At 39.6% G+C, this 24,499-nt stretch overlaps 1 protein-coding gene across 6 annotated transcripts in view; it reads left to right on the plus strand.

Moving 5' to 3' along the window:
• Positions 1-24,499, plus strand: part of DGKI (diacylglycerol kinase iota) — a 445,797-nt gene that overhangs the window by 313,595 nt on the left and 107,703 nt on the right. For all 6 annotated transcript variants that reach the window (XM_046020805.1, XM_046020801.1, XM_046020799.1 and 3 more), the window contains one exon: positions 3,501-3,601. In XM_046020805.1, the coding sequence (XP_045876761.1) occupies positions 3,501-3,601 (101 nt within the window). The remainder of the gene's footprint in view (positions 1-3,500; positions 3,602-24,499) is intronic.

The following is a 24,499-nucleotide window of genomic DNA, read 5'->3' on the forward strand; positions in this document are numbered from 1 at the left end:
TTTCTGTATTGACTCATTTCATCCTCCCAGTATCTCTGAGAAGTGGATCCTGTTCTTACCTCTACATTGCCCGTGAGGAAACTGAAGCCCAGGGCTTCCTGATTAACCAGTAGGTGGAAGAAGTGTCCTTCACGTCAGGGCAGTCTGACTCAGAGCCTGAAGCTTTCAGCTTTGCTGAACTACCTAGTCTTTAGGGCAGGATCTAAAAGAATTCAAAGGAGATTTCCATCACGAACCCTGTGATTGCCCTAAAATTTGCGGATCGGCCCCAACATTTGATAGCAGGCCAAACACCAGGTACTCTCATCAGAAGAGTGGGTTCAAGCAAGCTGCTGCTGGTAGGAACGTGGGATGCATTGCAGGTCATCAGGAACAGATGGGCACTGACAGTAAGAGAGTGAGTGTCTAAGAAGGTGGGATGGGGAAGAGTGACAAGCAGTTACTGAGTCTCCATTTTCTTGTCTCCTGCCTAGCCAATCACTCTGGAGGTGAAGTGAGATAATATATTAATTCATTTGGATTCTGGAAAGTTCCATTCAAATGACAGTTCCTGTTGTATGTCCATGGTGCGCCACCTTTAAGGAGGATTGGTGGAGGCTGTGGCTCAGGAGGCAGCAGTGTGTGTCTGGAATTGGTGGGCACAGATGCAAAGCTGGGAGGTGGAAGTATGTGGGCAGGGAGCAGGCACAGATGGACCGTGAGAAAGGCAGTACACCGTGGTTAGCTGGTGGGGAGCTCCTGGGAGAAAGAGTACAGGGACTGGTCTGTAGTCATTCTCTAAATCCAGTTTTCTACTCTACAGCTGCTGCTGGAACCAGGTTTTACTCCTGATGTCTCTACCCACTGGAAAATGCTAGAGCTCAATGTCATTAGACCTACTGCCAACTCAAAATGTACTGAAGTGGAGTTCTTTCCACCTCTGTCCTCCCCCATCTTCCATCAGAGAGTATGGTGGGCCACCACTTTCTGTGCTTCCTGCTTCCCTCTTACCTGATGTACTTGTGGGGAAATATTTCTTAAGTACAATCTTTTCACTAGGTGAAAAGTCACTAGGGTGACTTGAAAATAAAAGGATCAAACCCCTCTTAATTTTGGGATAAGCATCTGTCACAAACACTGTGTGGTCCTTCTGTTGATTGCTTAAATTATTTCCTAACCTTTCCTACGTACTCACATCTAATACCTAACATTCTTCGCTGTAACTCTTATTTTTACTCTGGTTCTGAGTTATTTACTTACATATTGATATAATTTTAAAACCTTTTTCTGAAGATGATGATACTTGATGTAAAATAATCCTTAAGTCCCATCATGTAGAGATAACTGCTTGGGATAGCTCACCAAACATTCTCTCCAGACACTTGTGTACATATACAAATGCCAAAATTCCACAGTTTACATGAAGGAGATTATTCCAGATATAATTTTCCATAACATTTTTTTCACTTCACAGTGTTCCAGTGAGACTTCCCATTAAACAGATGTAGATCTACACACTCATTTGTAATATTTGCCCAGTGTTTTCTTGTTTCAGTGTACAATAGTTTACTTACTATCCCCCAGCTGATTGCTTATGGATAAGAGTCTGAACACCACATAGAGATCGTTTGACTTTGTTAATTCAGGCTCTATGGTTCTGCTGTCAAATCCATGAGATTCTTGGCATCATACAATAAAACAAGCATGAAACTGATGAGTGAAGGGTTTATAAGACTCTTGCTCCCCCGTTCTGCCACTTAGTAGCTCTGTGACCATAAAATCACTTTTCCTTTCTGAACTTCAGCTTCTCTCTCTTAAATGATTATATGGCACCTGTGATATTTAAGGCATGTTCTACTAATTCAAAACATGCCTTCAAATCCTGTTTCCCATCACAGCTTACGCCAGTTTTATTTATCATTGCCTGTTCCTGTCCAGCACAATGCCAAATACAAAGTAGACACCCAACAGACACACTTTGAATGGACTAGTCTACTGATTTGTCTTCTCAAAATTTTCCCTCAGAATTATCCATCTTTTCATTTCATATTGGCTTAGTTTTTAACCCAGTGAACCTCAGATATTTTTATTTGTCCACCCTCTCTCTTTAGAATTTATGCACTTGTATCTAAATATCTTCATGTGGGAGGAGGAAGCGAACTATGTATTAGTACGCACATATGTATCCATAGTTAGGTCTATATGTTGTTTGGGGAGTATTAGAATGGGAGACTACATGGAGGAAGTTAAGTCTGCTTTGCCCTAAGATGAGGTATTAGGCAAGAGAATGAGATTAAAATATTGTTCCCTCCTTCCAGAGTTGCGGTGAAATTGCATGCATGTGTGTGTTTGAGGTGTGGATGGCAGGATTCTGACAATGTTTTATCCCTCCTTCCTTCCATCTATATTTTTCTTCTTCCTTCCTACTCTTTCTTCTCTTTCTTTCCCTTTTGCCTCTTCCAGTCCTTCCCTTCTTTACTGAAATGAATAGAAGAGTAATGCTGTTCTTTCTGCTTTGGTCAGTAGCGACTTTTATCCCACAACACAAGAAAGGAGAAGCAATCCTGTATTTGCTAAAATTATCTGAACCAGTGAAGTCTAAGTATAAGGTAATACTGAAGGACAGGTGGGGATTGTGTTACATTAATACATTAAGGAAATGCACTGATCCGTAGTGGTGATGATGAAAATTAAATTGTTTCACTCAACTAATGCCAGTGATTAAACGATTTGGAAAATATTATGTAAAACCCAAGGACATTCTGTGAGTGGACAGAAAGCTTCAGAAAGCTTGGTGCTGCCCTCTCTTAATTGTTTGACATGTATCCTTTACCAGTTTGCATTGAGTTCTTCTAAAATGAATTACAACTTCATTCCATTTCTAAAGAAAGTACATTGTATGTATTTTAAAATTTTTTCATCATTTTGAGGCAGTCAGAATCACCATCACAGGCAGCATTTACTGTCATAATCTTTGAGAGGTGCTCTCGGACTTTTGGGGTACGTAGAGGTATTTTGATCTCAATCCTGTGCTTTCTCAATTCTTGGTCTGCTTTTCAGAGGGTTTTTTGGTTTGTTTTTTGTTCTTATCTCTTCGGAGGGCCAAACTGCTGTATTTGGCTGAAAGGGGCACATTTTTCTAGAGCAGTTTTTTACAGCTCTACACTGTGTCTCACTGGTTCAGATCAGCTGTGTCTAATTTTTTGTGAAACTAAACACATGATCTTATTAGAATTCTTAATGACTTAATAGTAAACAGGAAAAGTGTAGCTTCCAGAAAGCTTCCAGAAGCTTTTTCTGCCTATTTCCGTATTCTTGCCTAAATTCCAGAAACTTGAGGTTTCTGGAGATACATTCTCCAGATGATGGCCATATTCTGGTAAAGAACCTACAATTCCGGTTTGAATGAGAACTTTTTCTTCCAAGCATGAAGAGACATTATTTCCTTTAGTCCTTCCAGGTGCATGTGACTCTCACTTCCACTCTCTCATTTGTCTGACTACTTGGTTCTTGTTTTGCAGTCCCCAGTCTGTCCCAGACCGCCTGAGGATCCGGGTGAACAAAATCAGTTTACAAGACTATGAAGGATTCCACTATGACAAAGAGAAACTTCGGGAAGCTTGTAAGTTGGAAGTGCCTAGTTGATCTCATGTGATCGGCCTGTCTTCAGCTGCTTGATCCTCCTTGGGTTGATGGATAGATTCATCCTGTGACTGAAAACAATGGTTAGGAAAATGAAGGGAATCGTAGTACCATGTGAACCCCAAGAGATGATTTATGGGCTGAAGAAAATGGAACTGGGCAAAGGAACACAGAAGAAGAAAATTATTATGCTGATGAGGCCAAGATAGGATCTTTTGGTTTATTAACCACTTTAGTCTCAGGTTTAACTAAGATGAGAAAGCAGAAAGTTGGTGAATGTCGTATGGTATCATAATGTCTAGAAAACCCTTGAGACAGCACAAGTTTCTTTCTGGAGTCTACATTACCGAATACTGTCCCCGTTCTTCCTGCAGGTGTCACAGTTATCTACAAAGACATGTCCAACACATCTAGCCCTTATGTGATTGCATAAATGTCAGAGGCCCACAGAATACTCAGTGTCATGATAAAGTGATTCACAGATGATGAGGTGACATTGGTCCTGAACTCTAAAATTACTCCACATATGAATACTTCTCAATGTTCATATTTTCCATGGGCTTCTTTAAATGCGTAGCTGATTTTTAGTTCATCTTACCTATCGTTCAGTATTTACTGGGCAATTTTTACGTTCCATTCACTATGTTAGATCTCTGTCTGTACTGTGATAAATGAGGTAACTGGGTAGGCCAGAAGATGTTAAGACTGCAGGTATGTTAGATATTAGGGTTCTGGGCTCTGTCATAACTGTGGAGGCCAATGATCAAGTGCAGCAAAGTCAGAGAATATCAGGACCGGTATCCAAGGGCACAGGCAGGGATGCTAACAGAACAGAAGGAGTTTGATGGAGAGCCAGAAGTTTATAAACTTAAGACCCCCAGCTGGTTCCAGTATGGACCTACCTAGAGTTGTGGAAGACACAAAGGGCTAAAACTGGCAGGAATTGAGGAGGGGACACATTCCTTGGTTAATGACTTCCAAGCTCTGATTCTGGACCTGTAATCTGGAATGGGGTTTAATGGATGGAAATCCTGAAATCCACAGCCAGTGTCGGGGTGAGGGCAGAGACTTTTGATCTGGATGTGGCAGTGAGCAAGAGTCATTTCCCTGGTAGCCCAACCACTGAATCCCCCACTGTGTGAAAGGTCCCCCCTCTTAATTCTCTCTGCAGCTTCAGCTGCTCAGCCCTTCTGGCTCTTTTCCTTCAACAGCGATACCTTCTAGAGCTTCTCCCCTGCCTTCCCCCTCTCTGTTCTTATCTCTCATTTCCTTTGGTGGGAAAGTTTCAAGTGGGGAAGGAGTAATTATCTGAACCTCTGCATTTCTCCCTTCTATACATGACTGATTATATTTTCTAATATAAATGAGATTATAAGTGACAGACTAGCACAAAATCTCATGTAATACTGTGATGGACACACATGTTTGTATTGGGAGGTATAGCTACAGGGTAAGTTAAACTGACTTTTAAAGGCTACTCATTATGAAGAAGAGTGTTTTGTGTCCTTTCTCATTCCAAACTTATAGACAAATAGCTTATAATTTTTGAAAACTAAAAAAGAAAGAATGGATCTCAAGTCAGTTAATGTTTTTCGGCTTCCCTTTGACTCTAAAGGAAGTCACTTGGGGTAGGGAAGAATTTGAAATTTGGGGCTGAAATGAGATTTGAGGCTTATCGGTGGATTTCAATTATCTGTTCTATCTTTTCCGTGGCATTATCTGTCCACCATTGCTAGAGGTAATGGTGATTTGAGTTTTTACAAGAAGATGACATTTCCTGGCAAGTGCTTTACTCATCATCTCTTATGTGGTAAAACTTCTCTGTAAGGAAACTTCTTATATCAAATTGGGGGAGGTGACTTGGTATAAATATAAATCCAGGAAATTCAGCAGTGTCTTTGGGTCTCAGAAGGACAAAGACACACTCAAAGAGGAAATCAAGAAGTTAACTCATTCTAAAGATTTGAGTCTGAAGGAAACAATATACCAATTAGAAATGGCCAACTCAGGCATTCCACATTTAATATATAATTATGGTGCATCTAAACTGTGGTTGCTCAGGGAGGTCTGTCCTTCAAAGTTATACATTTGATTCTTTCGTTCACTCTCTTACCTGATTCCAGCTTGCAACCAACTACAGATTCCGGGAAGGCCGACAGAGCTCATATGGAGTATAAAGACAAGAACCAGTTCAAGTCCGTACGTGACACAATACAAAATACCAAATATAGATCTATTATACCAAATACCAAAATAGATCTATTATTTCAGAAGCACTGGTTAAACAAAATGCATAAAACACCTCTAGGAAAAAGGGATTTGAGGACTGCAGTCTGACCCGAATCCCAAAGGGAGTGAATCCTCTTGGACCGTCTACTGATTGTCAGTATTACAAACCCTGAGCCAGACCAGGGCTTCATTACCAGGCTTAAAGAAATCAGTGCCCTTTCTGGATGATACACTGAGAGATGCATCCAGCCAGCGTGGGGCTGTTTGCCATCACTGTTTAACAGATCCTGCTCATGTGTCTGGATCCTTATTCGTATTAGATTACAAGCTTGAATGTTTGTTGTTTAACAAAGCCCCACTTCCATCCGTAAGGCAGGACTCCTTGGTTAATTACAGGATGGCAGCCCTTTTAATTACCTTGCTTATTTTAGCAGAGAGAAAGATGACTACACTATTTCAAGATTTACCATCCCTTTTCCATTTAACTCCATCTTACCTGGGGGCATTCTTCCTAAAATAACAGCATGAAGAGGGTTAGTCTTTGCTAGTCCCAGAGCTTGCTGGTAAATTTCAGACTTACTTAAAAGAATTAGGCTCTCATTACTGACTTTATGAATTATTAACCCTCAAGATAATGGTTATGATGTCCAAGAGGAAGGTCTATTCAGCTTTAAAAGGTGGAACATGAAGAGAAATGTTCAAAAAAAAATTCCTTAAAGTAAAATCCATAATGATAGCAGAAACTCACTCCCATAATCGGAATGAAATATATAAGTGAGTCCTTAGTTAAGCACATAATCATAAACTCTAGGCAGAGGGTCCTTAGTTTTTGAGAATCTGTTGTATTTCGAACTCCAAAGGAGTTTCATTGATACAATATGTATTTTTGTATCTAGAATAACTTGATTCTGGCCAAGATTTAACACTGTCCCATGTAAACGGGCTAAACTTGACTTCTGGTGTGAGCTTACTCTGCGCCTCTGAATTGCCCTGATAATTCATACAAGTCTATACTCAAAAACACAAGCAAAAACCAGTGTGGAACTAATTGAAAATAGGTGTAGCCTATAAAGGTAAGAGAGGACGGACTAACATTTGTTCTCTATGAGGTATAGTGTTCAATGACCCTTTAACATTTTCTCAGTGTAAAGGGAGTTATATGGATATTTAAAAGTATATATAATGTATAATATATAATATCCAGGGTTGGCATGTCTTCCTTGTCTCATCTAGTCTGTGGCACTTTCTGAGACTTTCTGAGACTTTCTTCTTTTTTTTTCCCATGACCTTGATGTTGATGGTCTTAAGAAATATTGTGGCAGCAGAATATCCCCCAATCTGCCCTTGTCTATTGTTCAACTCATAACTAGAATGGAGTTACAGATTCTTGGGAAAAAAAAAAGAAGAAGAAGATGGCAGAGGTGAAGTCTCCTTTTTGTCCCATTATATCAGGGTTTACGTGATACCCACATGAAATCCGTGAGGAGGGTAACCTGATCACTTGGTTAAGGTTGTATTTGCTAGATTTCTCCACTGTAAAGTTACTAATTTTTTTTCCTTTCTCGATGCTGTTGTTTGTGAGTCACTAAGTTTAGCCCATCTTCAAACAGGGGGGAGGTGGATCCCTGGGGTTTTTGTTGTTTCTGATTTCCATATTTGACCTCAAGTGAATTTAATTTAACACGTAAGTCAGGGTGGGGCCATTCACTCAGATGCATCCATGTTTCCAAAAACTATATATTCGCAATGATTATATGCTAGATACCACATTAGATGGTAGACATTGGAAAATGAAATTGGGACATGTAACGTGACAGTATCATTTATTCAGTACGCAATTATTGAGTGTTTACTGTTAGCAAACAGTGGGGGGCGGGGAACAGAAGTAGTCCCTGATTCACTGGAGCTTTTCTCTCATGTGATGAGAATTCCAATAAGGGCTATGGAAACACTAGGTACATATTTTCCTAGCAAACATTGCTTAAATGGCCAAAGAAAAGGATGGGACTATATAAGCAAGAATGAGAAAAGCCAATCTAAGTACTAATTAGTTGTATGACCTTGGGCAATACATTTATCCTCTTCAGGCTTCCGTTGTCTTATCTGCTCTGTGCAGTGGTTAAACTAGGTGTTTCTTAAGAACTGCTATATTATAATAAATGTTTAGTCTTACAGAAATTACCTAGAGTTCAACATTTTTCCTCCCGAAATATTTCTTTAGTGAACTTTTTTAAAGCACGGTCATCCCTCATAATGACAATGAACATTAGAAAATTGTGTAAGTGCATTTTGCTTCATGAATTTGCTATAAATACTGATTTTTTTTCTGTTGATTGCTTCATCTAAAATTGAATCTTTCCCCCCTCATTTAACAAGTTGATAACTGGGTCATTCGGTAGAGATTAGGCCTCCATTTGGTGGAGGGACGTGTTCCACTTTGAAATCTGTCTGAGGAGTTAAATGATGTCGGTCTGTTCTCTGAAAGGCACTGTCCACCCCTTTGGGAGGGTGTTTGTCTTTTCCTATTTTTCATGAGTTGACATTTACCCAGAGTTTTGTGTTTCGTTTCTTTTGCTATTCTTCCCTAACTTTTGTCTAGGTCGTATATTTTTTATTTAAAATGTAATATTAAGTAAAAATAATAGTTAACTCCTATTGTACCATTACTGTGAGCAAGGAAACATCTTAACATTTCTACTCCTGTCATATAATTTAATTCTCCCAAAAACCTCTGTGGTTTTGGCCTGAGCAACTTGGTAATTAGAGGTGGGGGAGATGTAGAGGACCCACAGCAACCAAGAAGCAGCACACAGTGAGCTAGGAAAAAAACAGAGCTTGTTGATTGCAAGCCAAGAGAAGAAAAATGTTCTATGCGAGAACAGTGAGAACTCTACCAAATGCCCCAGAGTGGGAGCGACAGAGTAAGGATTGCATGCTAAAAACTAGTCATTGGATTCGGGCAGAAGGTGGTTATTAGTCACCACCCAAGAAGTTGAAGAATGAAAAGGTGAAGGTGAATAGAGTGGGCACATGTGCACATGGGAGTGAAGGAAGACGGTCTGCTTAGGTTGCTCTTTTTAGATGTTTAGCTCTGAAGGGGAAGAGAGAACAGAGTGGTGGCTGCAAGTTGGGCGTGGAATCCAGGGAGGGTTTTTTGCTACTTTGTAAGATAGTACGCTGTCTCTCCTGATGGGATCCATTTCCTAGAGAGGGAGAAATCAATTCAGAAGAGAGGCTGCAGGGACAATGCCTTTGAAGGAGCAGAGATGGGATCCAGCGCCCAGTGGAGCAGGGGGGACAGGCTCTGCAGAGTACAGAGCCGGAAAGGCAGAGGAGTGATACAGAGGCAGCTGAGTTAGGGATTTGGGTACTAGGGAGAAGCAGAAGTTCTATTCTGATCACTTTTATTTTCTCAGTGAAATAAGCAAGCCTACTAGCTCACAGTAGGGTCAGGAGGGTATCAATGTTCAGGGAGAACAAAGAAAGTTGGAAATAATCAATCTGAAGAGGAACACATCAGCGGCCCAGGCCGGATTGCTGAGCAGCATTTTAGATACGGATCATTTAATTCATTGGCTTTTCATGAGGGTGTAGAGCCTGACCTGTCACTTCCTAAGGGTCTTGACTTATGAATGAATGCACTCTCTTTCATTCCAGCTTCAAAGATTCAGATGCCAGGAGAGTATTAGGCTGGGAGAGGATGATCTTATTTTTTTTTTCTTCCATTTTATTCATTTTTTCAGCGTAACAGTATTCATTCTTTTTGCACAACACCCAGTGCTCCATGCAAAACGTGCCCTCCCCATTACCCACCACCTTATTTTTAACATAAATCCCTTTGCAACCCAATTCTGTTTATGATCCGAAGCCTTGCTTTGTTTACAAGAAAATGCATGCTTTCTGAGCTTTGGTGAATTAGATGCTGATATCTCAGAAAGGAAATAAGCCTTCAGTGTTGATATTTGATCCTTCTTTCATTGTTGAAACTGAGCTTTTGGTAATGAGAACCTCCCATTGTAGGTCTATCCCCAAGTCTCTGCCCAGAGGAATATTTTTCACTTTCATTAGTTACTTCTGTGCACACACACAAAAAAATGACCAGTTCTTACTGTTCATGCACCAACCTAGTTCGTTTTGTTGGTACCTTCCCAGGTTGACAACTCTAGGACGTCAACTTAGATGGCAGTTAAGTTTCTCTCTAAAGACTTCTATCCAGGGTGCCTGAGTGGCTCAGTGGGTTAAGCTGCTGCCTTCGGCTCAGGTCATGATCCCAGAATCCTGGGATCAAGTCCCGAATCGGGCTCTCTGCTCAGTGGGGAGCCTGCTTCTCCCCTTCTCCCTCTCTCTCTGCCTGCCTCTCTGCCTACTTGTGATCTCTGTCAAATAAATAAATAAAGTCTTTAAAAAAAAAAAGACTTCTATCCAGGGGCCTTGTATAAAAATGTTGCATATTTATGCATCATGTTAATGTGTGAGTGGTGTGGGGTCAGCCACTGCGTTCGTGACATCATAGTTCATAATAAAAACACCTAGTGTTCACACACTGCTTCCAACTTTAACAGAGGACATTCATATACGCTATCTCATGTATTATCACAGGGACACTTAGATAGATGGCCTCCCACGGGGTCACATAGCTATGACAGGATTTTAATAAGAACTACATCTCTCTCCTAATCCAGTACACTTTCCTAATACACAGGTCTACTTCTTTATAAAGACATAGCTGTGCCCTTGTAGAAATGTGTGTTAAAAAAAAAAAAAGAATTCGGGATCATAGTTTTTGTTATTGGTTGGGTTTCCTCAGAAATAGAATCTGAGGCTCTTGAGTCTTCTATGTAGGAGGTTTGTTGGGGGCTGTGCAAGAGGGAACAACAATTGTGAAGATGGAGGAAAGTAGCATCGACACAGGGCAGAGGAAGATGTCGAGCTGTAAGACAGTTGCAAGAGAGGCCTCCCACAGGGACATTTGAATCTGGGATGGCCATTTAGGGTTGTCCCAGTGGAAGCAAGGATTGTCAGATTCAGGTCAGTGTGTCCCCTGAGAGGAAGCAAACCCTGAATGGGGTAGTATCCTTCCTGGAGAGGGACTCAGCCGTGAGCTCTCAGTAGAGCCCACAGTCCAGCAGCTGACGGAATGAATGCCTCAGTCCCATCATGGACCTGGATGGGGCATTTCAGCTCTGAAAGCCTCATCTTGTTTATAGTAACTGAGCACCTGAGGTTTGAACTAAGGCCGGGAAAGAACCGCCCACACACCAAAAATCCTTGAATCCATTCATTCACTTCTTCATTATCAACTCTTTACTGAGTACCTCTCATGTACCGAGCACTGTTCTAGGTGCTAGGGATTAGATTCATATGACCACAAACCTCCAAATTTTCATTTGCATTTTTTTGATCTGACCTCCCTACTATTCCAAATTCAGAAATTAGAATATCAGCTATCTTCTTTAGATGTGTCAGAATTAGCTAAAAGAAACTTAAAATGTTAATGATGACCTTTTCTTAGAAGTTCTTTTTGACATGAAATATCATTAAGCCAAATATTCTTCACTTGGAATTTGGGTGATTAAAATTGGAAACATAAACGCAAAGCAATCTAAATTTCAGGCTATTTCTAGCCTGATGTTGTAGTCAGAGATAACTACAGAATTTGATCTTCAACACGGTAGACATTTCTTCTATGTATTCTTCCAATTTATTGGTAAAGATATTGAACTAAATAGAACCAAGGACAAAAATGTGTGCCAGTCTGAAAATAACCTCTTTGCAGATTGACTCAGAACAACAATTTTATGTGCTCCCAACACGGGTAAAAGCTGTAGACTTTTCATAGTTCCTACTGGGGAAAGCATTTTTTCTTCATACTTAGTGGGTTTCCTGAATCACTGATCCATGGCATTCTCCTGGAGTCATAGATAAACAGAATTAGGAGTCCCCTGGGTTGTCAGATAATAAGGGTGTGTTTGCTTAAATCTGCCCTGTTTCACTTCTCTGCGTGACAGCTGTCCACATGTCATTTGTTTACTCTTTTTGCTTCCAGAAAGAGATTGAGGCCTCTTCAGAAGATTTTTAGGAAATATTTCTGTCATTAATTTTCCACCTGTATCCATTGAACTCAGAAATTCAGAGCCATATGACTGTGTCCTCCGTATCTAACTGTTGATGACCTTGCCCATCATGGAACAGTGCATAGACATAGTGTGATGTTGAAATTGTGGCAAGTCTTTGAGCTAGGGTCTCTAACCATCATTTTGAGTATTTAAGTTTTGGGTACAGTTATGAATCTTTGCTTTTGGGCCCTTAATGTTTCCTCTGACTTTCACATTTATTTGGCTGGCCAGGCCATGCAGCCAACATTCCAATGTCATAACCAAGTATTTGTTATCTCCTAATTACTAGCACGCTGGCTCTAGTAAATTATCACTGGCTATTCTTCTCTATATGTAGGAATTTTGCAAATAGCTACCTTACTGATAAATGCACCTGGGAAAAATTCTATAGTTTTCCAGTGCCCATTGTCAAGCACATTCTAGAACCTCACCATTAAAAGCTGCTATTACATTTTACCCTGGGAATAAATCACAAGGAATTTTATAACACATTTTGTTTTACAAGAATTTCATTGACTGTGACATTAGAAACTTTCATTGAAATGGAGTTCAGTCCATCAAAAGGAGAAATTTACATCATTGTTGGTAAACTTTCATATTAAGTTGTAAGATTATGACATTTCATAAAACTGATTCATCTAGACCTTTGGTGTCTATAATTATAAGAGTATTGGGCCGGGGCGCCTGGGTGGCTCAGTGGGTTAAAGCCTCTGCCTTCGGCTCGGGTCATGATCCCAGGGTCCTGGGATCAAGCCCCGCATCGGGCTCTCTGATCGGCAGGGAGCCTGCTTCCTCCTCTCTCTCTGCCTGCCTCTCTGCCTACTTGTAATTTCTGTCTTTCAAATAAATAAATAAATAAATCTTAAAAAAAAAAAAAAAAGAGTATTGGGCCTTTGCCCATAATTTCCCATAGATTATTACTGGTAATACATGAACTAAATTCATCAGAAGTAGGGAAAAAAAGGAAAAAAAAAAAAACTTGTGCAATTTTAAACATATTAGCCACGACTGGGTTGCATTCTCCATCTGACTCTTTTTATTTTTGTTCAGAAGACTTGTTTTAACATCTTTTTTCCTAGATTTTCTTTCTCACTTCTGCTTTTCCATTTATTATACCCTTCATGCCAGTGATTGCTAAGAGGAAAAGAAAAGGATCTATTACTGAGTATTCTTACTTCCGAGATGCTGTAGTATGGGGTTTGGATGGATGTCTGAGGAGTTAGGACATCCCCTTTCCTCTTCCTTCCTTCTTCTGCTTTCGGTTCTCCAGGCTTGGGAATTCTTAAGAATTCTGGCTGTAGCCACATTCTAATTCCAAAACCCCTTTCAGATAGTTCAGTTCTTAACTACTGCCATTGACGTATTTATAAGTGGTCTTTTTCATCCATCATTACAAAGGCCAGTTTCATATTGTTTTCATAACCCATCTGTCCATCTCTTTCTCTCTCAATCTCCCTCTTCCCCAGCTCAACAGGTCACAGTCCACTGTGGCGTTTGGCAGGTTACAAAGAGGTTATAGCTGTCTTGGCTACTCTAAACAACTTTGAGTAATCCTTGTGTCTTTTCCTTCTCACTATCCAATTTTTCATGGAGTTGATTCCTTGACTTTAGTCTCTCCTTTCTTACCTTGCTGCCACTCCTCTCTTCTGGGCTTCACCATTGTTCCTCCCTGTTGCTGCTGAAACTCTTCCTAACTCACCTTCCAGCCACTCACCTTGTCTTCCACATCTCCTCCTAAAATTTTTCTAAAATATCAAAGAAAAATTGCAAATGGACAAATGAAACAGGCTAGGAAGAACTTATTCAAGACTTTTGCAATAAGGAAGAGAAAGTGAACTCAACCTGCTGTGACAAAAGGAAGGAGAATTTTTTAAAAAGATTTTATTTATTTATTAGACAGAGAGAGAGAGACCACAAGTAGGCAGAGAGGCAGGCAGAGAGAGAGGGGAAAGCGGCTCCCCACCAGCAGAGAGCCCAATGCAGGGCTCAATCCTAGGACCTGGAGATCAAGACCTGAGCTGAAGGCAGAGGCTTAACGCACTGAGCCACCCAGCGCCCCAAGGAAGGAGAATTTTTTTTTCCTTGCTAATATTGAATACCTTCAATCTTTTTTTTAAATTTAATTTCTTTTCAGCGTAACAGATTTCATTGTTTAGGAAATCCAGTGCCACCACACCCAGTGCTTCATGCAATATGTGCCCTCCATAATACCCACCACCAGGCTCCCCGAACCTCCCAACCCCTCTCCTTCAAAACGCTGAGATTGTTTATCAGAGTCCCTAGTATCTCATGACTCATCTCCCCCTCCAATTTCCCTCAACTCCCTTCTCCTCTCCATCTCCCCATGTCCTCCATGTTATTTCTTATGCTCCAGAAGTAAGTGAAACCATATGATAATTGACTCTCTCTGCTTGACTTATTTCACTCAGCATAATCTCTTCCAGTCCCATCCATGTTGATACAAAAGTTGGGTATTCATCCTTTCTGATGGAGGCATAATACTCCATAGTGTATATGGACCACATCTTCCTTATCCATTCGTCCGTTGAAGGGCATCTTGGTTCTTTCCAGTTTGGCGACTGTGGCCATTGCTGCTATGAACATTGGGGTACAGATGGCCCTTCTTTTCACTGTATCTGTATCTTTGGGGTAAATACCCAGTAGTGCAATTGCAGGGTCATAAGGAAGCTCTATTTTTAATTTCTTAAGGAATCTCCACACTGTTGTCCAAATTGGCTGCGCCAACTTGCATTCTCACCAACAGTGTAAGAGGGTTCCCCTTTCTCCACATCCTCTCCAACACATGTTGTTTCCTGTCTTGCTAATTTTGGCCATTCTAACTGGTGTAAAGTGGTATCTCAATGTGGTTTTAATTTGAATCTCCCTGATGGAAAGTGAAAATGAACTTTTGGGACTTCATCAAGATCAAAAACTTCTGCACAGCAAAGGAAACAGCAAAACAAAGAGGCAACCCACAGAATGGGAGAAGATATTTGCAAAAGACAGTACAGACAAAAGTCTGATATCCAGAGTCTATAAAGAACTTCTCAAACTCAACACACACAAAACATAATCATGTCAAAAAATGGGCAGAAGACATGAACAGACACTTCTCCAATGAAGACATACAAATGGCTATCAGACACAGGAAGGAGAAATTTTAAGCACTGGGGTGAGGGAATAGAAAAGTAGTGGAAGACATAAGCAATAGGTTAGTCATTGTGATTAGGCTATTCATGTTTGTTAATTGTCCCTTATTAGCAGCAATGAGTTAGGCTCCTATCCACCCGGGGATATTCGAAGATCAGGACACAATCTTCCTTGAAGGGTACATTTCAGAGAGATGCCTCCCAGGTCTTTGAGAAAGACAATCTAGGGTTACAAAAGTGACTGAGATTCTGGGAAAAGATTGGCGTCTTAAAAGGACAGAGAAAAATTTATAATTGAAAGTCTTCTAAGTAGGAACTGGGAGGTCAAGCACTGTCTCAAGTATAGTCAAGCTGAGAGGAACATGACGACCTTCTAAGTGAATGTAAATGTGAAACCTTTATCATCTGTTGGAAACCCTAGAGTATCTGCCCATCCTTTTGGGAATAAAGTCTCAACTCCTTAGTATAAAAAATAATGCAAGCCTCTGGTCTTGGTCTTGCTCCCTTATGCTCTGTACCCACCTATTTTTCTAAGTCCTGAATATTTGCTGCTTTTCATACCATGGTTTCTTAGAATTTAAGGATGGTCTAAGACTAAGAGAATTTCCTGTGCCTGACAAACTCCTGTCTCTGTTGCCAGACTCTCTTATTGTCTTCTTTTGGGATAACTCCTCTCGAAGTGTGTCCTGACCTAGGAAGTGTGCAATTTCTGTGTATCCTAAGCGTATTAGGTTCTTCTCTGTCAGAATTCCAATCACAAGGCATACACAAGGCATAGAATCAAGAGGTTATCTTTATGTCCCTCTTTTCCTGGTCTGTAACACCTTGAGGGCAGGTACTGGGTCTTATTGAGTGTTGTGCCCTCATCTTCTAGCACTACAGTTGTCTCTGGCACAAGAAAATGCTTAAAACTTGTGTGCTGCTGGGGCGCCTGGGTGGCACAGTGGGTTAAAGCCTCTGCCTTCGGCTCAGGTCATGATCCCGGGGTCCTGGGATCGAGCCCCACATCGGGCTCTCTGCTCTGTGGGGAGCCTGCTTCCTCCTCTCTCTCTGCCTGCCTCTCTGCCTAGTTGTGATTTCTCTCTGTCAAATAAATAAAATATTAAAAAAAAAACAAAAACAAAAAACAAAAAAAACTTGTGTGCTGGATGAGTAAGTAGATGATTTATAGACCTGACAGATATTTTTGTACAATTTCATACACACACACACACACACACACACACACACACAGGCATGCAGTTAAGTGAAACTGAATACCAGGAGTTATTTTTTAAGATTATAAATGACAAAGCATTTAAGAGGATATTTTTTTAAAAAGTGAGTTGGATGTCCCTTGGGTTGCCTTCTCAGTTAGTTTCCTACTAGGATAAGAAGCAGAATTCAATCTGTGGTTTGAAACCCGGATTTGTAGGGAAATTGCTACTTTCTGGAAACCACGCCCCCAAAATATATGCTCATACAGAATGCAGTGAAAACTACCTAATTGACTTTTATCTTGTGGGTGACATTTTGAACTAACTATGGGAAGGTTTAGCTCAAGCCATGGAGTACAAACTCTAGGATCACTTTTAATCACAGAAACCAGGGTTCATGCAAACCTTTACAGACTCTAGCTATGGCATGGTGTAGTATAAAGTTCTTGGGATTTTGTGCATCCTTTTGAATGCTAATATGCTTATTAATTTCCTGTGTTGGTTCCACTGAGCTGTGGCAGTTAATGATGACAAGTTGTTGTAAAATTGACCTGTGTCACATGGGGGGGGGGAATTGGATTGAAGCATTGCCAACTCATTCTCTTTAATTATTGTCAGCCATCAAATTAGAACTTTAGTTCCCTGATAACTCTGACACACTGAAAGCTAATGAGGACTATGGGAAGATTCCACTTGCCCCCTCCCACCCTTAGTCCTTCCTTAGGACTTTCCTTCCTTTATCTATTCCCCTGCCTCCCCTCCCTGATTTTTACTTCTAGTCGCTTCTTCCCCTCATCTTATGACTTCTTTAATAGTGTTAAAACTATGTCCAAGAAGGTAGGCAACATTTGTTTTTCTATATGTAAGCAAATTCTTGGATGTTAGCAAAATATCTCTCTATGGGAAACTCAGAGCCTGTTTTTTTCTTTTCTTTTCTTTTCTTCTTAATTAGTAGACTTTATTTTTTAGAGAAATTTAGGTTTACAGAAAGTTTAAGTGGAAAGTACACAGGGTCCCACATATCCCCTCAATGCATCTCCCCACCCCCGCACACATAGTTTCCCTTATTATTAACATCTTGCTTTAGTTGATGGGCATTAACATTAATGCATTGTTATTAACTGAAGTCCACATTTCTACATTTGGATTCATGCTCGTGTTCTACAGTTTTATGGGTTTTCACAGATGTGTGACACATATCCACTATAACAGTATCATTCAGAGTAGTTTTGCTACACTAAGTACCCCCTGGGTCGTACCTATTCATCCATCCCTTTCCTGTAACCCTTAGCAACCATGACTTTTTTACTCTCCATAGTTTTGCCTTTTCCAGAACACCACGTAGTTGGAATCATGCAGCCCGTGACCTTTTCAGACTAGCTTCTTTCATTCTGCAGTATGCATTGAAGCTTCCTCCATTATCTTTTGTGGCTCGAAAACTTATTTCTCTTTGTTGCCTAATAATGTCCCATTGTACAATGCTAAATTTGTGTATTCATTCACCTGTTGAAAGACATCTTGATTGTTTACAAGTTTTGGCAATTATGAATACCAATTATGAATATTCATGTGCAAATTTTTGTACGGGCATACTTTTTGGTTCATTTGAGTAAATACCAAGGAGTACTCTTGCTGGTAAGAATTTGTTTAGTTTTGTAAGAAACTGCCAGGCCATCTTCCAAAGTGGCTATACCATGTTGCATTCCCATCAACAATGAATGAAATTTCCTCTTGCTCTCCCTTCTCACCAGCATTTGATGATGTTAGGGTTTTGTTTTTTTTTTCAATTTTAGCTATTCTAATAGATATATATGGTATCTTGTTGTTTTAATTTGCACTTTCCTAATGACATATGATGTTGAGCACCCTTTTCATGGGCTTATTTACCATCTATGTGTTTTCTTTGGTGAGATATCTCTTGATCTTTTGCCTACTTTTGAATTGACTGTTACTGTTGAGTTTTTTGAGTTCTTTGCATATTTTGAATACCAGTCTGGTCTTTTTATTCCCTTAGCAGTATCTTTGACAGAGCAGAAGTTTTAATTTAGTGAAGTCCAACTTACCGCTCTTTGCTTTCATGAGTCATGCTTTTGGTGTTTTTTCCCAAATGTTATTGCCTAGCTTTTACCTGCGTTATTTTCCAGGGAACAGTTTCTTTTTCAGCCTGTTGGTTTCTCAAGACTGAGCATAAGTTGATACAAAGAGAGTGAGTATTGGACATAAAACATATTGATTATGTCAGTAAATCTAAGATTGATGCTTAAGGAAATGTCAACTTTTAAAAAGGGTATCTCTGAATAGTGTCAACATAGAATAAATTCATTCTAAGATTATCTATATTTTTGATGATTTACCATATTGTTTAAAATACTTGACTACTTTTTGAATTTTAAACTCTGATTTATTCTTTTCAGGAAGTGACATTGTTTTTATTTAGCTTCAAAGACTCTGAAATTCTAACATTTCTATTTATATATTTAAAGCTTAAAACCCAGTCTTTGCAAATCCTTGCAGTTTTTGAGAAGCTTTTCTCTGAGGTACACACCTTCTTTTTTTTTTTTTAATTTTATTTATTTGTTAGAGAGAGAGAGAGCGGACGCGTGCACAGGCAGACAGAGTGGTAGGCAACGGCAGAGGGAGAAGCAGGTTCCCTGCCGAGCAAGGAGCCCAATGTGGGACTCGATCCCAGGATGCTGGGATCATGACCTGAGCCGAAGGCAGCCGCTTAACCAACTGAGCCACCCAGGCGTCCCCATACCTTCTTTTAATGATCCTATTGGAGATAGTTTTATTTGTGCTTTGAATAGATTAGCTATTCAGCTGCAATTCTGTTCTAATGGGAATTACACTGTAATAGAGATAGAGACAGACTGACCGACTTTCACCTCCCCATGTAAGGAAAGAATGATAATTTCACTTGTGGAGGAAGGCTTTTAGGAGAGCTGAAAAGAGTCTCTGCATTGATATCTGGCTTCTACTTCCCTGAGAATGCACATGAGCCTGTTCTAAGAGGATTTAGGGGGCCAGGTAGTGATTGGATTCTGAGAAGCATTTGTCAGGGTGTCAGGGTGGGTTCTAGGTATCAAGCAGAAATACGGTTAGAGAGATTGAACTTTTCTGAATGTTTCTGTTTCACCATAACCTAACTTTTGCTCTCAAAACAGGTGAAAGCTTGGGGCTCCTGGGTGGCTCAGTGGGTTAAAGCCTCTGCCTTCGACTCAGGTCATAAACCCCCGCATCGGGCTCTCTGCTCAGCAGGGAGCCTGCTTCCCTCTCTCTCTCTGCCTGCCTCTCTACCTACTTGTGATCTCTCTCTGTCAAATAAATAAATGTTAAAAAAAAAAAAAACCAACAGGTGAAAGCAGAGGACAGTTGGGGTGATATAATGTTGTGATATATATAAGAAATGGGTTTGGACTCACCTGGGCTGTATCCTTGGGTTGAAAAATAACTCCAAGGGTCATGAAAATTGCAATGATGACAGCTGCCCCCATAGCGGTCTCTTGAGTCACAGTGCTCCTGTATACACTGTTTGGCAACCCACTGCATCTGTCATCCTAGGCTTGTCTAGCCCCACCTCGGAAGTCTCCTTTGCTCCTCTTCTTTGTTGCATTCCCCATATGTTACACTGCATGTATTCATCATGTTGGTTGCAAACTCAACTCTTTTTCAGGGGAAAGACAGTAGCTTCTTGACAGGGTGTGTCCTTTATTCAACCCTTGGAATCATTTGAGAGCTTGGATTTTGTATAAGTCTTAGAATGCTGAAGGCCTTGTTTCATTGCCTACCTGACTGTGTAGTTACCTGTACCATTTAAAACCATCTAATCCCGGGATGCCTGGGTGGCTCAGTGGGTTAAAGCCTCTGCCTTCAGCTCAGGTCATGGTCCCAGGGTCCTGGGATCGAGCCCCTCATCGGGCTCTCTGCTCAGCAAGGAGTCTGCTTCCCTTCCTCTCTCTCTGGCTGAGTCTCTGCCTACCTGTGATCTCTGTCTGTCAAATAAATAAATAAAATCTTTAAAAACAACAACAACAAAAACCATCTAATCCCTGGGGGTGCCTAGGTGGCTCAGTGGGTTAAAGCCTCTGCCTTCGGCTCCGTCATGATCTCAGGGTCCTGGGATAGAGCCCCGGCATCCAGCTCTCTGCTCAGCAGGGAGCCTGCTTTTCTCTCTCTCTGCCTGCCTCTCTGCCTGCTTATGATCTCTGTCAAATAAGTAAATTAAAAAAAAAAAAATCACTGGGTGTGGTGCAAAAACAATGAGTACTGTTATGCTGAAAATAAATAAATTTAATTTAAAAAAAAATCTAATCCCTGGTCTTTTATGTATCATCCAGTTATTACTCTCTGGAAATTCATGGATGCTTCTTTGTCCCCAGTAGTCTTAAATTTTAAAATAAAATGTCTTCCTGTTGTTTTATTGTTATTGTGCTGGGCACCTGTCAGGGCATTTCAGTTTGGAGCTAATGTTCTTCAGTTCTAAGAAATAGTTTTTATTTTATTTCTGATAATTACTCTTTTCTCTCTTCTCCGGTTTTTGGACCTCCTATTATTTGAATGTTGGACCACTTGGGCCAGCCTTATTTTTCTTAGTGTTTCTCTTGCATTTTGTGCCTTTTTTTTTTTTTTTTTTGCTGTACTTTTGTGGAGATTTTATCTACTTCATCTTCTATTCTTTCTATTAAACTCTATACTGCCAATTTTTTTTTATTTTCAAGAATATTTTTATGCTCTGAATGGTGTTCCTTCTCCTTTTTCTTCCTCATATTCTTTATCTTCTTTTATATAATCTGTTTATATTTCATGGATGGAATATTTTCTTTCAACTGTCTAAGAATTCCCTAGAGAGAAGGCTTTAAATCTCTTTCCAAAAAGGTAAGGTTCTGGCTGCCAACTGTTGGAGAGCCTAGTGAGGAAAGAAATCTGGGGATTTCTGCATTCTTCAGATGGTCAGTTAATCCCCCACTGTCTGTAAAGTATTTGCACCTGCCACAGTGGTTGGTGAAATCTAATCATCTACTTTGGCTACCCCCTCCATCCTCAGTTTGTGAGGCACCTGAGACTGCCAGTTTTCAAGACTTCTGAGGGTTTTGGTGTATAAATCATGTTGGTTCTCATCAATCCCACCCATGGTTTAAGATTAGACTCTATAGGAGCTCTGGGTCACTTACCAATTTTCCACCTGCTTCATCTGTTACTATCTGCTCACTGTTTCTCTTCTTTTTGCTTGGTTTATACCTTTAAAAAAATCTATTTACTGTAATTTAGTAGCATTTCTTGTAAGAGAAAAGGTGGGTATTAAATCTACCATCTTAACTGAAAAACCAGCTTATTATTTATTGCTTAGAACTTATAAATTCTACTTGATCCCTGCAATAAAAGTTCCATTATGTAGGTTGAGGGTTGGCTGTTGCTTACTGGTGTCAAGTAAAATCTCTAATCCCAAAATAAGATGAGTCATCAGGAGTGGGGATCATGATGCTAATGTTCAAGTGATAACTACTTTCATTGTTCCCAGTTAATATGAAGGAAGTCACTGCAGTGGTAGTTAGTTGTCAATTTTGTTAAAGGAAGATGACAATTTTCCACAGATTTCTGCTTTCTCCACCATGTCAAACCCCAAATGAAACTGTCAGATCACAGTATTTTTATACTATAGCTTTTTTTTCTCATTGCAGAAAGAGTAGAAGTTTAAGAAAACAGGAATATAATTTATGAAACTACCAGCTAATCCTTTTTTTTTTTTTTAACTACCAGCTAATCCTTATAGTATTATGGTGAAATGAAAGATACATGATGAGATATGTTCGTTCTCTAGCTGAAGTTGCTCAAAAGATAGTAAAGGGAGTACAGGAGAAAGAACATTGATGTTTTGGTTATTCATTTTTAAATAGAATGTTGCATTTACTCTTCACAAAATTTGAGAAGATATCTATCCTAAATACCATAGTCATCACTATAAGGATCAGAGGAATTGAGTAATTGACAGGACCAAAGAGTTAATGTGAATAATTTGTAAGATTAAAGCAGCAGATTTGAATCCAAGAGAGAATGATTATAAATCCTTTGTACTGCATGCTACTACTTTCATAGAATAGATTTGACAGCAATTGTCAGTAATCTTGATATGAAATTGTGGTAGAGAATGGTTTTTTTAAGCCCAATTAATAGGTAGCCTCAATCAAAGGCACTCCTCTTAATTGACTTCTTGAGGAATATTGCAAAGTATCTGACTTTATACTTACAGTAGGAAATGAATGACAGGTCTTTGAAAACTTTTTCCTAGCGTTATATTCTTGATTTCAGGTCTGGAATATCTACTCTCTAATTGTAGTTTAAAATATCTGCTACCAAATACATTGAATTTATCACCAAATTAACTCCCAAGTATTGAAAATGGAAGGAAATCAGAGATGTTGACAGGATTCCTGCATTTCTATATAATGTGTCTCCTAGTTTAAGTAAATAGATAAGTATTGACTAGGTTTTATTTTTCTACACTCACATTTGAAATTAAGGGTAAACATCCTTAAGTAAGATTCTAACATGGGCTCTCATGTTAGTCAATTACACTTTATTTCCACAACATTTGACTGACTTTCTAAGCCAAAATTCTAGCTTTTCCTACTCATTCCTTAAGTGTCAAAAATCCTTAATCTTTCTTTACCTAAGTAGGTAACCTTATTTGGATCTATGTGGTGGTCTAGCCGAGGATGATTACTTTTTTTTTTTTTTACGTTTATTATTTTAATTTATTTATTTTTTCAGCTTAACAGTATTCATTGTTTTTGCACAACACCCAGTGCTCCATTCAAAACGTGCCCTCCCTATTACCCACCACCTGTTCCCCCAACCTCCCACCCCTGACCCTTCAAAACCCTCAGGTTGTTTTTCAGAGTCCATAGTCTCTTATGGTTCGCCTCCCCCTCCAATTTTTTTTTTTATAAACATATAATGTATTTTTATCCCCAGGGGTACAGGTCTGTGAATCACCAGGTTTACACACTTCACAGCACTCACGATAGCACATACCCTTCCCAATGGAGGATGATTACTTTAATCAATACTTTTAGGAATCTCCTCACTGAATTTCCTTTCCATTTTTTAAAGATGCATGATTTCCATACTGATGACTTTTTTGATGTTTCTGGTTATATTCAACAAGAGGAGAAAAACTGCTTTTCCAGATTATTATTTCCCCTAAACACGTGACACTTGCAAGGCTCTTTACCCTATTGCTTACCCCCTCCCCCTTGCCCCAATCCAGCACATGCTCTGTCTCCTGCTCCAAACCTTTGTTCTTACGCCTCCCCTGGAAAGTTGACTTAGCTCTTTCACGCTTGAACACACTCTAAGCCCTTCTCCCTCTTTTTACAAACTCTTATTGACTATCTACCACTGCTCTACCAGACATTATGGTTGTGAAGGTAAACAAGTCATTCTTGGTGAGAGAGTCCACACTTATGCCCATGGTTACATAATTCTACCAATGATGGATGCTTTCAAGCTTTATGTATGTAGGACTTTGGTTTCCATTGGAGGCATCAATATCACACCCTGTTCCTTTACATTGCCAATATAAGATGTCATAATGAGGAAGAAGCTATTTCTTTTTCTTCAGACTGTCCTCACTTCTCTAACTAAAAGAGACAATGGGGTTTCATATCTTACAGAGAGCCTAAAACTACCCTCCAGGCAAGAATTAGCCCCTCTCCTACAGTTTTCAAATGACTAAGCTCATACATTTAATGTAGCCTATGCTACACTAATTATTGTGTATAGGTATCTTCACTACGACCTTGTGGGTTCTTCAAGATTTCTCCATGTGTTTTATATGTATTTCATGCTCTATATTATTCATTTTTAATGCATTTTGCATTTTCAGACCCATTTATTGATGATGAGACTTTAACAGTTCAGTGAATGAAAGATTTTAGAAAATCTTTAGTGAATACCAATGTCCTATCATGTGCTTGGCTAAACTGTAATTGGCTAATTCAGAATTTCGAAGGGTATTTTTTTGGTTAAATTATGGATTTTATTATACAACTGTACTTTTAAAATTAGAGATAGGCAATATATTTTTTGAAGTTTTGGAAAGGAGACAATGTTTTTTGTTTTGTTTTTGGTTTTTTTGCATTTTTTTAATCTTTGCGGGTTTTTTCACTTTTTTTTTTTTAAATTTCTT

This window comes from Meles meles, chromosome 10 (assembly GCF_922984935.1).
Source record: "Meles meles chromosome 10, mMelMel3.1 paternal haplotype, whole genome shotgun sequence".
Classification (NCBI taxonomy): domain Eukaryota; kingdom Metazoa; phylum Chordata; class Mammalia; order Carnivora; family Mustelidae; genus Meles; species Meles meles.